At 46.5% G+C, this 12,601-nt stretch overlaps 1 protein-coding gene across 1 annotated transcript in view; it reads right to left on the bottom strand.

Annotated features, from left to right (window-relative positions):
* The window catches only part of Tgm3 (transglutaminase 3), a 38,748-nt gene extending 26,769 nt beyond the window's left edge, over positions 1-11,979 (bottom strand). Inside the window, 1 exon segment of the mRNA XM_051144611.1 lies at positions 11,879-11,979. Within this exon segment, the coding sequence (XP_051000568.1) occupies positions 11,879-11,885 (7 nt within the window). The 5' untranslated portion in view covers positions 11,886-11,979.
* Positions 11,980-12,601: the final 622 nt, after the last annotated feature.

The raw sequence follows: 12,601 nt of genomic DNA, 5'->3' as shown, positions 1-12,601 counted from the left end.
TATCCCCTCTGCTCAGAATCTCTCCAGCCACCTCGTAATTTGCCATTAGACCTTGAGGAGTAGGCTGAACACTCAGGGAATCATCACTCAACCAGCTAGAAGAACAGTGTAAAGAGGGACCAGGCAGACAGTTTGGTGGGTAAAGCACTTGCTGTGAAAGTGTGAGGGTCTAGGTTCGGATCCTAAGTACCTGCATAAATAGTTGGGTGTGTCAGTGCACACCTGTACTCCAGAACTAGGGATGGAAACAGGCAGGGCTCCCGGGCTTGCTCATGAGGCAATCGAGATGAAAAACAGCAAGCTCCAGGTCCAGGGAAAGTCTTTGATTAGGGAATGTGGTGGGGAGCATCGAGGAAGGCTTCCCAATATCAACAGACAACACGTTCCTGAGCATAATCACAAATAGTACACTCCTGGACACACACCCAGGGAACACACACACACACACACACACACACACACACACACACACACACAGAGAGAGAAAAAAGGAAAGAGAGGTGTCTCTTCAGAGCTCCAACAGATCTGAGAGGAGACAGTTTCTCCAACACCCAGACGCATTTACCAGTCTCAAACCAACCAGCGCTGACTTCTATTTGCTTTACCCCTATATTGCTAAATTCTTGGTGTTAGCCTTGGACACTGGAGAGACCAGCCCCGACTCTAAGGAGCATTGACAGGCCTGGAGATTGGGGAATATTTGCAGAAGTGGCTTGCAAGTGCTCCCTGGAAAAAGTGTTCCCAAGGACAAATGATTCAGAAGCCACTCTCCTTCACTCCTTCTCAGATGACTGTGTAGACATTGGAGTGAAACTACAGTAGGCTTCTGAGAGATAACATGATATATATGTAGCTCAAGAAAGCCTGCTGAAAAATCTTACTGTTTTGACTTATGGCTATGCACACCAAACTGGTCTTTGTTTTCATGATGAATTACAATTTTGATGAGTATATAAAGACACATCCCAGTGTCAGAAACCATTGTAATTTATATGTGTTGATAGACTGACTGCACATGAGGGTACATCTTCTTGATCTTTATATTTTGATGCCTAGCATACCACTTGACTGATTAGACAGACAAGGGAATGCGATGATATGTAAATGAACAAAGAAAAACTAACATCAAGAAACAACTGTCGGGGCTGGAGAGATGGCTCAGTGGTTAAGAGCACTGTCTGCTCTTCCAAAGGTCCTGAGTTCAATTCCTAGCAACCACATGGTGGCTTATAGCCATCTATAATGAGATCTGGGGCCCTCTTCTGGTGTGCAGGCATACATGTATATGTAATAAATAAATTAAAAAAAAAAACAAAGAAACAACTGTCAGCCAGGCGCGGGACACTCAGAAGGCAGAGGCAGGCAGATCTCTGAGTTCAAGGACAGCCTGGTCTACAGAGTGAGTTGAGGACAGCTAAGTCTACACAGAGAAACCCTATCTTGAAAAATAAAATAAAATAAATTAAAAAGAAAGAAAGAATTGTCTTGGGCCCTGGAGAGATGGCTCAATGGTTAAGAGCATTGGCTGTTCTTTCAGAGGACCCAGGTTAGAGTCCCGGAATCAACATGGAGGCTAAGAACTGCCTGTAAGTCCAGTTTTGGCATATCTTATACCCTTCTCTGGTTTCTGCAGGCACTTAGAACACAGGTGATGCACACACATGCATGAAGACAAAACATCTACACACATAAAGTGAAAACAAACAACGCAAACTTGTTTTGAACACAACTCAAAATGTAATCTATTCAACAAGGTAAATATAGGGTATTCAAAGTGTGTGTGTGTGGTGTGTGTGTATCTGTGTGTGTGTCTGTATGTGTGTGAGGGGGAGGAGACCTATTATTTCTAAGCCACTGTTAGACATGTTGGGAGTAGAAACATGTGAAGCATAGTTTGATCTTTCAAAGGTCTTTTTCAGTAGATAAGACAAGAAAAAGCCATGGTGAAAGATGATATGGGACGAACCCATTTTCTTTCAACTAAAGGTGCGTGGGAAATGTAAACAAGAGAGGTTTGTTTGCTTGTTTGTTTTGGTCTGTAGAGTCAGAAAAGGCTTCGCTGAAAATACTTGACCTGAAAAGGAAACATAAAAATAGCAGAACAGTATATGTTGGTATATAGTACTCAGCATATCTAACCACCAGGAAATGCAATCAAACCCACAGTGAGGTATTTGTTATCGCACCCCAGTAGCAATCACTACTGCCAAAGTGACAAAAGATAAGATGTGATATGAGATAATAGAAGAGAAACTCTTGTACACTGCTCATAAAAATGGAAATTATTACAGTACCAGTATGGAGGTCCTTCAAGACAAATTAAAAATTGAACTGCACTATGAGTGAGCAATCTCACCATGGGTATGTAACAAAGGAAATGAAATAAGTAAAAAGAGATCATTACTTCCATGTTTATTTTAGCTTTTGGCAGGGAGGTGTGAGGATCTTTCTGTGTAGTCCAGACTGGGTTGGATCTTGCTATATATCCAGGCTAACCTTAAACACACGACCTTCCTATCTCATCTTTCTGGGTGCTGAGGTTACAGGCATGCACAGCCACATACAGCTTATTTTTAGAGTTATTCACAAAAGCTAAGAAATAAAAACAACCTAAACGCAAATTAGTTCATGAATGGATAAAGAAAATGTGGCACAATGAAATGTTATTCAAACCAAAAAAAAAAAAAAAAAAAAAGAGAGAGAGAGAGAGAGATCTCATTTTCTGGTACAACTGTGGATAGAACTAGAGGACATTATGTTAACACCATAAGCAAGGCACAGAGTACAATGCAGATTAATTCATTTGTGGAACGTGGAAAAGTTGTTTTCATAGAGACTGGTGGTAGAATGGTGCTAACCAGAGTCTGGAGACTATGAAGGGGCAGAGAGCTGGGGAAATGCTGACCAATGCATGCTAAGTCACAGTTAGATAGGAGTAAGGAGTTCTGGATTGTTAGAGATGGAACTGTCTAACATGAATGTAGCATCACATGTGCTCATGCAAATCATCTTACCATGCTTCCTAAGTATGCAATTTACGTAGACCTTGAAAGGGGAGAGTTTTGTTGGAAACCAAAGGACCTGCTCCATTCCAGACAAAAAGGCTCCAAAGGCTCTGGAAAGTGCGGCATGTTGTGTGTCTAGAGCAGAGGTCCTGTCCTGAAGGTGTTCAGGGATAGGGGCTTCTACCAGAGCAACTTCAGACAGATGCTCTTTTTCTCTGGGATGGTTGAGACAAACAGTACTTTTGGAGAAAGGAGTTTTACAATGTGATCTTGCCACTGGATCAAGGTAATAAATATTCTTCCATTCATAAATTCTCCCATTCGTTCATTTGTCTGTTCATTCATTTATCCAATAAATATTCATTAAAAGAATAAGTTAGAGCATTTTACACAAATTAAGGGACATTCCTGTACACAGTGCCAGATGGAGACAGCTCAGACCTAGGACACTGTGTGGCAGACGCTGAGATGGACAGAGCTTTATATGGCTAGGAACTAGGATGGTCACCAACTTTTAAAAACCCTGTCTTCTACAACTTTGCTCACTACCTTCTGAGCATCCCAGATGCTGACGAGTGGTAGAGCTTTGCTTTTTGTCTTGTTTCAAAGAAAAGAAGGGCTTTTCTGGGTGGTGGCAACACTCCTTTGATCCTAGCACTCAAGAAACCAAGGAAGGTGGATCTCTGAGTTCAAGGGCAGCCTGGTTTACAAAGTGAGTTCCAGGACAGCCAGCAGATACACAGAGAAACCCTGTCTCAAAAAACAAAACAAAATGAAATACATAAGGAAAGAAAGAAGAAAGGAAGGAAGGAAAAGAAGAGACCTTTATGGGACAGGTGATTTCAGAAGCCCTGAGCTTCCCTGGGTTTCTTTATGCCCCCAAATGATGCGTGACCAGAAGGTAAAACTCTCTGTTAGACCATCAGCTGTGTGGGAGCAGAAAGTGTGTCCCAGATGTTCCTCTGCTGAGGAAAGGGGGAGGCTAGAAGGGAAGGGAAATCCACATTTATGACTGGCACCTGTTCCCTCTCCAAGAGGTCTACCCTCTTCTTTGTTCTACTGACATTTATGCTCTCTGCTGCAGCTTTGTCTTTCTCAATCATGCTAGAGGCCAGTGGCTGTGCTTGGAAGGAATGACCAAGATGAGACTGAACTTCAGGGTGCCTGGGCTGTAAGGACCCATGGTCCTTCCCACCAGGGATGCCGCAGACAGGTCAGATGCAGTGTGGTGGCGGTGACGATGAGCAGAGTGTTAGCTGAAGTTTCCTGGCCTTTGATGTGCTTACCACCATCCCAAGTCTTTACATGCCTTAGCTCATTAATGCTGTGAGCTGCATCTGGAGTCACCTGCTTTACAGATGAAAGAGGCAAGATGTGGGTAGCCTTGGTCATAGTTACTCCATTCCTGAGTGGGGTACGGTGAAGTACATAGTCACAAGAATCTTGAGTGGTGTTGTGAGGTACGCAAGGCTTCCTTGAGTTGAAGGAAGAAGGAAAGGTGGACTCACATTTGTTATCAGCATGCAGTGTGTCGACAGTTGACTGCACAGAGAACCCGTTATACATACCATCGATGAAATCTGACCACTGAAATCAAGCTGGGGAGACAAGGCATCCTACCCTGTACCCAGAAATCAGCAGAACACGGACTACACTGTGTGACACAATCAGAAATGTATCTTTGGTCCCTCTGCCTTTCCCAGGCACACATCTTCTAAAACCCTTGGAATCTTGGAAAGGGTGAGTGTCTTTTTAAACCAATAACTGGTGATTGGGAGCTTTCGACAGCCTCAGGATAAAGCCTAGTTGCCTGGGAAACCAACCATCTGGTCAGAGGGCTAAGGAGTTCAGTACCATGACCCTGTTCTTCAGGGAAGAAAAACTGATTTGATCATCAATGACTACGGTCACCATTAATACTTAATTAGCTTTGTAATAAGTCAAGAATGTCTATGTAATGGAGCCGTCATAAAACCCGAAAAGAGAGCATGGAGAGCTTCTACTGGAGAATATCAGAGCTGCGGGGTGGTGAGGACATACCTTGTCCCCCACATCTCTCCATCTGCCTGGCATGAGCTGTGTCCTTTGATAATAAACCTATAATCTAGTAAATATTTTATTTTCTGGAATTCTATGAGCTATTCTAGCATATCTTTGATCATGAGTGGACAACCCCACCCCTCTCCCAATTTTGTAGCAAGGTTCCAGGAGCAGCTGAGAAGCCAGCTGGGCTTTTATTTTGTTCCCATTTTGAGTCTGTAGCCAGGTTACGGTTTTGTTTGCTGTAAAACTGAAGTCTCTGTCCCTCAGAGCTGGGCTGCGCCACACCCTGTAACCATGAAATGCTCTGTAACAAACACTCCAGCAAGATCTCCTTAACCACTTTGTAAAATCCTAGTTGCCTAGTCTCGTTTCTGTTACCACACTTACATGCAAAAACGCCCCACCTTTTGGGTTTGCCCTATAAAAAGGGCTTGAGAAATTGGCTTGTCTGGTCTCGTGAACCCATCTTAGGGGGAGGCAGCCGCCAGTTCGGCTCTGATGCACACACAAATAAAGCTTGCTTTAATTTGGCCATAATTTGAGTCTGTGGTCTTTCTCCTCGCATCTGTGGGATTAGCCCAACCCTGTGAAACTGGGCCCTTGTCTCATAGAGTCTGTCTAACTCCAAATAGTACCAGGACTGAGTTCAGCCATAGAGCACCTAGTTAGCGCTGTGAGAGAATTGGCTGGTTTGGAAACGTCACCCATTTGGTGACTAGAAGCTGACTAGAAGGGAGCAGTGCTTTCCTTTCACCAGATCTTACTGACCCCTAGTTCTTCTCTTGGTCTCAGGTAAGACTCATAATCCAGAAGCTGCTGTAAGTGGGTGCTCAAAGATCCTCAGGATGCACCGTCTACCCTGACACTCTATGCTAACAAACAGGGACAGAGATTACTTACAGGGGAAGAAATGCTCTCAAAGGACAATCCTCAGGGACAGGGAATGAGCAGGAGTGGTCTGCCTTGCTGTCCCCGAGAGAGCGGCACAGGAAGGCTATGTGTCAGAAAGCCTCCTCCCATTGGCTGCCTGTCTCAGACCTTGTCCCACCCCCAAACATCACTCATGTTTGCAGGGTACCAGGGACCCTTGGCTATGCCAATCTCATTGTTCTAGAGAGAGCACCCGTCCGATATGCCAGAAGAGTAAGGAAGGGGAAGGGGAGACGGGGGTCATCCATCTCAAGGTCACCTCAAGTTGAGAGCTCATGAGTATGTTTTAGCCTCAGAGCTGTTTTCTATATCACTCTGGGTGAAAGGACGAGATGGAGAAAGGGTCTCACTGGCCTGCAACTGATCCATCAAGTCACACACTTAAAAATCAGCAGCAGGAGAAACAAAGGCCTGGCGCGGGCTCGGTATATCCTGGTTCAGGGCACTAGATTAGATAGAATGCTCTGGGTTTGAGTCCCACCACTGTGGAAATAGAGGGAAAAAACTCTTTCATAACTCACAAGCTTTCAAAGCTGCTTCCTGCATGAAGATTGGGGGAGGGGCGGGAAGAGGCGGGGGCGGTGTTCTGGAGAAAGCAACTGCCTTCAAGCAAATGCCCCTGGTGTCTCGCTCCAGGCCACCTCACAGTTCCACACTAGGCTGAGTTTACTGCTTTGTGCCAGTGTCAGGATGAATTCATTTCTTGCCACCAGCCCTGCCCTGTGAAATATCAGTGTCATCAGCATTCCTAATGGGGAGAATGCTAAATTGTACCCTAGTGTTCACTTGTTCCCCCGCCCCATTTCCTAACAAACCCCCTATTTTAATAGGCTGTGCACTTCACAGGCTCCTGTCAGCATATGAGTCTCACCTGGCCAGTGACTTGTAGGCTGGAAGTTCCAATGAGTCTTTTATAAGTCGCATAAATATAAGAAACAAACTGACGTCTTAAGCACTTTAAGGTACATTTCAGTGGCTTTCATTGTATTTGTATGTTGCATGAACTCTCTCTGGTCCCTCCTGTGTTTTTGCTTGTCTTTCCCACCTCTAGGATTTTGTCTGCTCTGGGCATATGACACAAATGGAATCACACAGTATGTGGCAGTCCTTAACTCTGCCTTCTTCTGTCACTAGGCACACTCAGGCTGTAGGACGTGTCGACGGCTCCTTCTCTTATGGCCAAGTCAGACTCCATGACATGAATAAGCCACATTTTGTTTATCTTTTTACTCGGCTGATGGGCGCAGATTGTTTCTACTTTTTTGGCTGTTGTGAAAAATGCTTTTATGAAGCGAGCATTTTTTTTTAAGTTCTGTCTTCAGTTCTTTTAAAGAGGATTTGTGGTTCTGAGCTAGTCTCAGTAGATAGCCCAGGAGGGCCTTGAATGTATGGCCTCATTCTTTGTTTGTACCTCTTTAAACATGCCCAAGCTCGCCTGAACTTTGATCCTCCTGCCTCAGCCTCCCAGTGCTGAGGTGACATCACATCATCGTTACCTTCATACCCAGACAGGAAACCTCTTTAACAGCCGTTGGCAAATGTGCTTGGCCTATTTTCATCCCCTTTCTTCTATCCTGCTGTCTGGGGTGTAGAGTGATGTTATGGGGCTTGCAATGGCCATCTCAAGATAACGCAGGGCCATAGGTGAGAGGTACAAAGGTGTGAGGCTGGACAGAGCCTGTGCTCTGAGAACTACGCCTTCCTGTCCCTTCCCTTCCCTTCCTGGATCAACTTACATTCAGATCTCTCATGTAAAGAGGAAACGGACTTCTGTGTTGCTTATTTTTTAAATCGCTGCTTTTGGGGGCTCCCTATCATTTACAATTAAGCCTAATCTTATGACCCTATGATTGCATCCCTTGCCCATCTCTCCTGTGGCTCACATTTGGCAGGGCAGCATGTGAAGATGCCAGACTGTAAAACGAGATTACTATCAGCTAAGCAGACCCTTATCAGCCCCGCTCTATAAAGGAATTGCTGGCAGCAGACAGGCGAGGATGCCCCAGTTGCTAAACGTTGGGCTGAGAAAGGAGCTGGCAGGGTGCCAACTGACACTTAGGGAGCTGGGCTTCCCCCCCACCCCCACTTGTCTGGACTCTGATTCCTAAAACATCTTCTTTAGACAAAGATGCATTCTTATACTATAGATTTGTAAAGTGAATTAATGCTAATAAAATTATATTTTACTTAGCTTTTACATGTATGAGTGATTTGCTTACATGTATGTCAGTGTACCACATGCATGCCTGGTGCCCTCAGAGGCCAGAAGAGGGCATTGGATTCTCTGGAACTGGAGTTATGCATGATTGAGACACCACCTGAGTGTTGGGAACTAACCCTGGGTTCTCTGCAAGAACAAGCCAGCTCTGTGGTCCCAACTAATGGGTATTCTAAACGTTGCTTAGCTGACTGGATTTCAGGACAGAGACTGCACCAAAAAATATATTTTAGTGTTCTCTTACGTCCATCTGTAACTGAATATACCACAATGTACTCTGATGTTTTCTCGATTACATCACCTTGCAAAATATGCTGATCACAGTCCACTAAACTGATGTCTCAATCTGAAATGGATTGCAGTGGACGTCTTGGAAAATAGTGGTATAATTCCCATATTATACTTCAGAAAACCCAGTTCCTCTGCCCCCATACCCCAAAAGAGCAGAAGTGACCAGCTGAAATCACAGGGTAGTTTAGAAGCAGGGCTAGGCCTAGAAGCCAGGTCTCAGATCCCAGTCACTGAGTCATTCCCAGTGCCACTCCCTCAGGCTCCAGGTCCTGACCAGCCACTCCTTGGCTTCCCGGACCTCATGCCAGAAACATCCTCCTTTCTCTCTTTCTAGTCTGTGTCAATGTCTTCTGGTTTCTCCCTGTGTTCAGATACCCCCAAGCCCAGGGTAGCGGACATGGCAACATCCATTGGCACTCAAGGGTAGAATCTGTTGGTAGGCAGAAAAAGGATCTAGCAAAGTTCCCTAGGGTGAAAAGTAATAAACCCTGGACAGGCCAGGGTACCTCACCTGTAACAGTGAAACAACCCAGGGTCAGGAAGACTAGAGCTTTCTCTCTGCCAGGCACTGAGCATTATGCTTGCATGTTTGAACCCTCACAAAAGCCTGTGGTGTTATACCAGTTTACAGATGAGGGGATTTGTATGTTCCGCGGGGCAAACTCATTTCTCCAACAACACAAGCTTAGACAGAACCCGAGCCTAACTGGAATCCAGTTTTACTTGACAAAAATCTGACTCCAAGCTGCTAGCTGCAGCCAACTACCACGGTGCTGTGGGAGCTGGTGGAGAGAGAGAGCACCAGCCGCTGCCAACTCCCCATGCCCAGGCATCACACTGACAGGTAAAAGGTGACTGACGGACTCCTCAGGCCTCCTTTCTAAAGAGAGAGCTTGTAATCTCTCCTGACAGAGGTTTCAAGCCTTCACACATAGAGGAGTCACTAGGGGGAGTGACGTCTTGATCCAAGAGTTTCCCAAACCAATCAAACCAGGATCTCTGGATTGGGAGCATCCCTGGCATTTAAAAGCAGCTTTGCTGGCTCTAAATGCATAGCTGGGGCTGAGGATAGTTACCTTAGGCCAATGCATCATTTCCTATCTGCCAAAGCTCCTTCACACTAAGGAGTTGTGCACTGCTCCACGGGGGAGGCAGAGGAGAAGCTACTGTCATGGTCTCCCAAGGGAGGGAGGCTCAGCCAAGGGAATGCCCGGCTCCTTTGGAAGCCATCTCTCAGCCCGAGAGACCCAGCTTTGTTTCCTTGCCTTCCAAGTGATCCAGAAACGATTTCCAACCTCCAGCACACACCCCAGGTTGGCATGTTGGTCCCCCAGGGAGGAGGCTGGGTACCCCATGTGTACATCACAGCCCTGTGAGGTAGAGGCAACGCAGGGAAACCATTGGAGGTGAACAAGAATGCACGGACCCAAGGATACCTGGGAATGTGTGAAAGAGAGATGAGGAGGAGGCTGAAGTGACAGGGAGAGAACCTAAGAGAGGAGCTCCTCCAGAAACCACTGGGAAGAAGTAGAAAGCGGATTTCATCTCATGGGGTTGTGTCCCTTTTAAAACATAGACTATCTTTTCTTTATTCTTTGACAATCCCAATGTGTCTCGGCCATATGCACACCCAGTTTGCTCCTCCCACTCTCCCTTGGCACCCCCAACATGGTGCTCTCTCTCTCATAAGGTTTTCCTAAGATTCCCGAGGCAAGGAAGAAACAGGCTCATCAAAGAAAGTCCCGGGTACTAATAAGTTGTGCTAACGAACACTCCCCAGGTGAGTCTCATTCACGTTAGAGGTGAGGACACAGACTCAGAGGGTAAAGACTCTGTCTGTGGCCACTAGAAGGCACATGACTGAAAGCCAATCCCTTCACCAGCCCCGCCTACAGTTAGAGCAGCCCAGAGGACAAGGGGGCTCTGCCTCTGATGAGTGGGGTAGCAGATGCTGAGAGAGGCGAGAGAGGCCACTGAGCCAGGGCAGGAGGAAGGTAGCCCATCTTCACTGCAAACACTATTTTGGGCGGGGCGGGGGCTGGCATCTCAAGATAAGCATCTCAAAGCCCAGAGAGATGCTCAGCTTTTTAAAGAGCATAGGATATATTTCTCCGGTCCAAGCAACTGAAATAAGGATGTGGAAATAGCCTTGGGAGGTTGTAGCTGTGTATGGAGAAGCTGGGAACTCAGGAGGAGTTCCTGGCAGCTCCCTGCAAGAAGAAGGCGACTGGAGTCCTAGTTCAAGAGAAAGGTCTGGTGGCTCACCTGCCAGGGACCACGTATGAGCTCAGATCTGGACGCAGAGCATAGAGGAAAGACAGCAAGGTGCTGGGGGGTTTGGTCCTTTTTTTTTTTTTCCCCCTACCAACTTGCTGTTTGACCTTAATAAGGCTCTACCCATTCCCAGGCCTCAGTGTCTTCCCAGCAGAAGATCAGTGTACTAGATAACATTATCGTGCCCCTTTGGTGACGTTTTAAGTCCCCCAGAGCTCCTTTTAGTAGCACCTCACCCATGCCTGTACTCATGAGAGGGAACAGGTAGTAAGAAATGAGCATTCTCTGTCCAGCTCTCCATCTAGAGATTTTTGCAAGCGGCCACATCCACCTTTCGCATCTGGGTTGGTACTCTGTGCTCCTAACCATCCTTCACCAGATTTTTACAGGTTTGACTCATGCCTTGTTTGGGTTTGGCATTGCTGCCGTCAAGGTCCAAGGCCGATCACCATGACAGGCAGTAATTAACAGGGCCCAAATCCTCGACAGTAACCACAGAGTCAAAAAACCTGCACTTCCTGTTCCTTTTCAGTCGCCTGCCTTCCCTGGTGCTGCTCGCAGGGACAGCCAGGAGCTCCTCGTGGTGTCTGCTTCCGGGCTTCCGCACAGTGAGTGAAGTCAGGAAGCCCGCCAGGGTTACAGGACCTGTAGTTTACTCAGGAGCATCCCAGCTGACGATGGTTTCTCAACACTCAGCTTCCACGTGTATCTCTCTCACCCCTGTATCACTGGGAAATTTGCTTTTCTTTGTCCCTGCTACTGACAGTTCAGGAAAAGTGCACTGAGAAATGCAGAATGCTATCTCACTTGGCTGCATAAGGTAGCAACAAATGTGTGAAAGCAGTACCACTAAGACAAAGCTTGTCCTCGAAGGGAACGTGAGGAATATCCTGTCCATCACTCGATCCACTCTGGCCACGTTCCACCACTGAAATAGGCTAGAAGAAGCCAGCAGGCACTCTAGAGTAAAGTCACCTCTGAACATAACTCTCAAACACTGAGGCCTAGCTTTCAGACTCCCCGAGACAGACAGCTCTCCCAAATGGCTACTCTGCTAGACCCAGAGGGCACAGTCTGGGTTTCCCACAAGGACCTACTGGAGAGACACCACACTCACCACTCATGGTCAGCTTCTTCTGCCTTTCCTGGGGCTCCTCTGGGAATGTCAGAGATGGTGTGGGGAGACAGGCGCCAAGGATTGCCCTACCATTTATAGAAGCCTCTCCTACACACCCCAATTAGAATTCTAATGAGGTGGGCGAGGCACCAGGTCATTCCTGTAGTGCCTGTAAACGTTTCACTTACAACATAGCCGTCACCCAATGGAAGGTCATCATGCTTATGCAAGACTGCCTTGGAGAGAAGAAAGGAGATGAAAGTTGAATGGTTTGCTCTTAGGATTTCTTATTTTACTTATGAAGGTAAGTGGCTTCCTGGACCCCAGCGCTTAAGACACTTGGTCCGAGCTGATGCCAGAGAGGCTTCTGGGATACAAAAATGTCTGGAACTTAGCACTGTCCTTCCTCACTGTGCACATGTAGTGTTAGGGCCCACGTCCTCGACACGTCACAGTTCATGTGCTCAGGGATGACTGTAATAGAAAGTTATTTTGGGGGCTGAAGGCCCTCAGTTCCAGTGCTGGCTGGACCCTCAAATTGGCCATCCCTCAAACTTGAGGTTTGGAAGCTTTGTTTAAATTTGAGCATAATCGTACCCACACTCTCACCTCGCAAGAGCGGAGGATTAATATGCCATGGTTTTCAAGTGGAAAGCAAATACATGGGTCTCAACGTGGACTAAACCCAAGGTCTCTTGATATCAGACAGCAGTTGAGGGGCCA

This window comes from Acomys russatus, chromosome 4, assembly GCF_903995435.1.
Source record: "Acomys russatus chromosome 4, mAcoRus1.1, whole genome shotgun sequence".
In the NCBI taxonomy this organism is placed as follows: Eukaryota; Metazoa; Chordata; class Mammalia; order Rodentia; family Muridae; genus Acomys; species Acomys russatus.
This window is presented reverse-complemented; position numbering and strand designations above follow the sequence as displayed.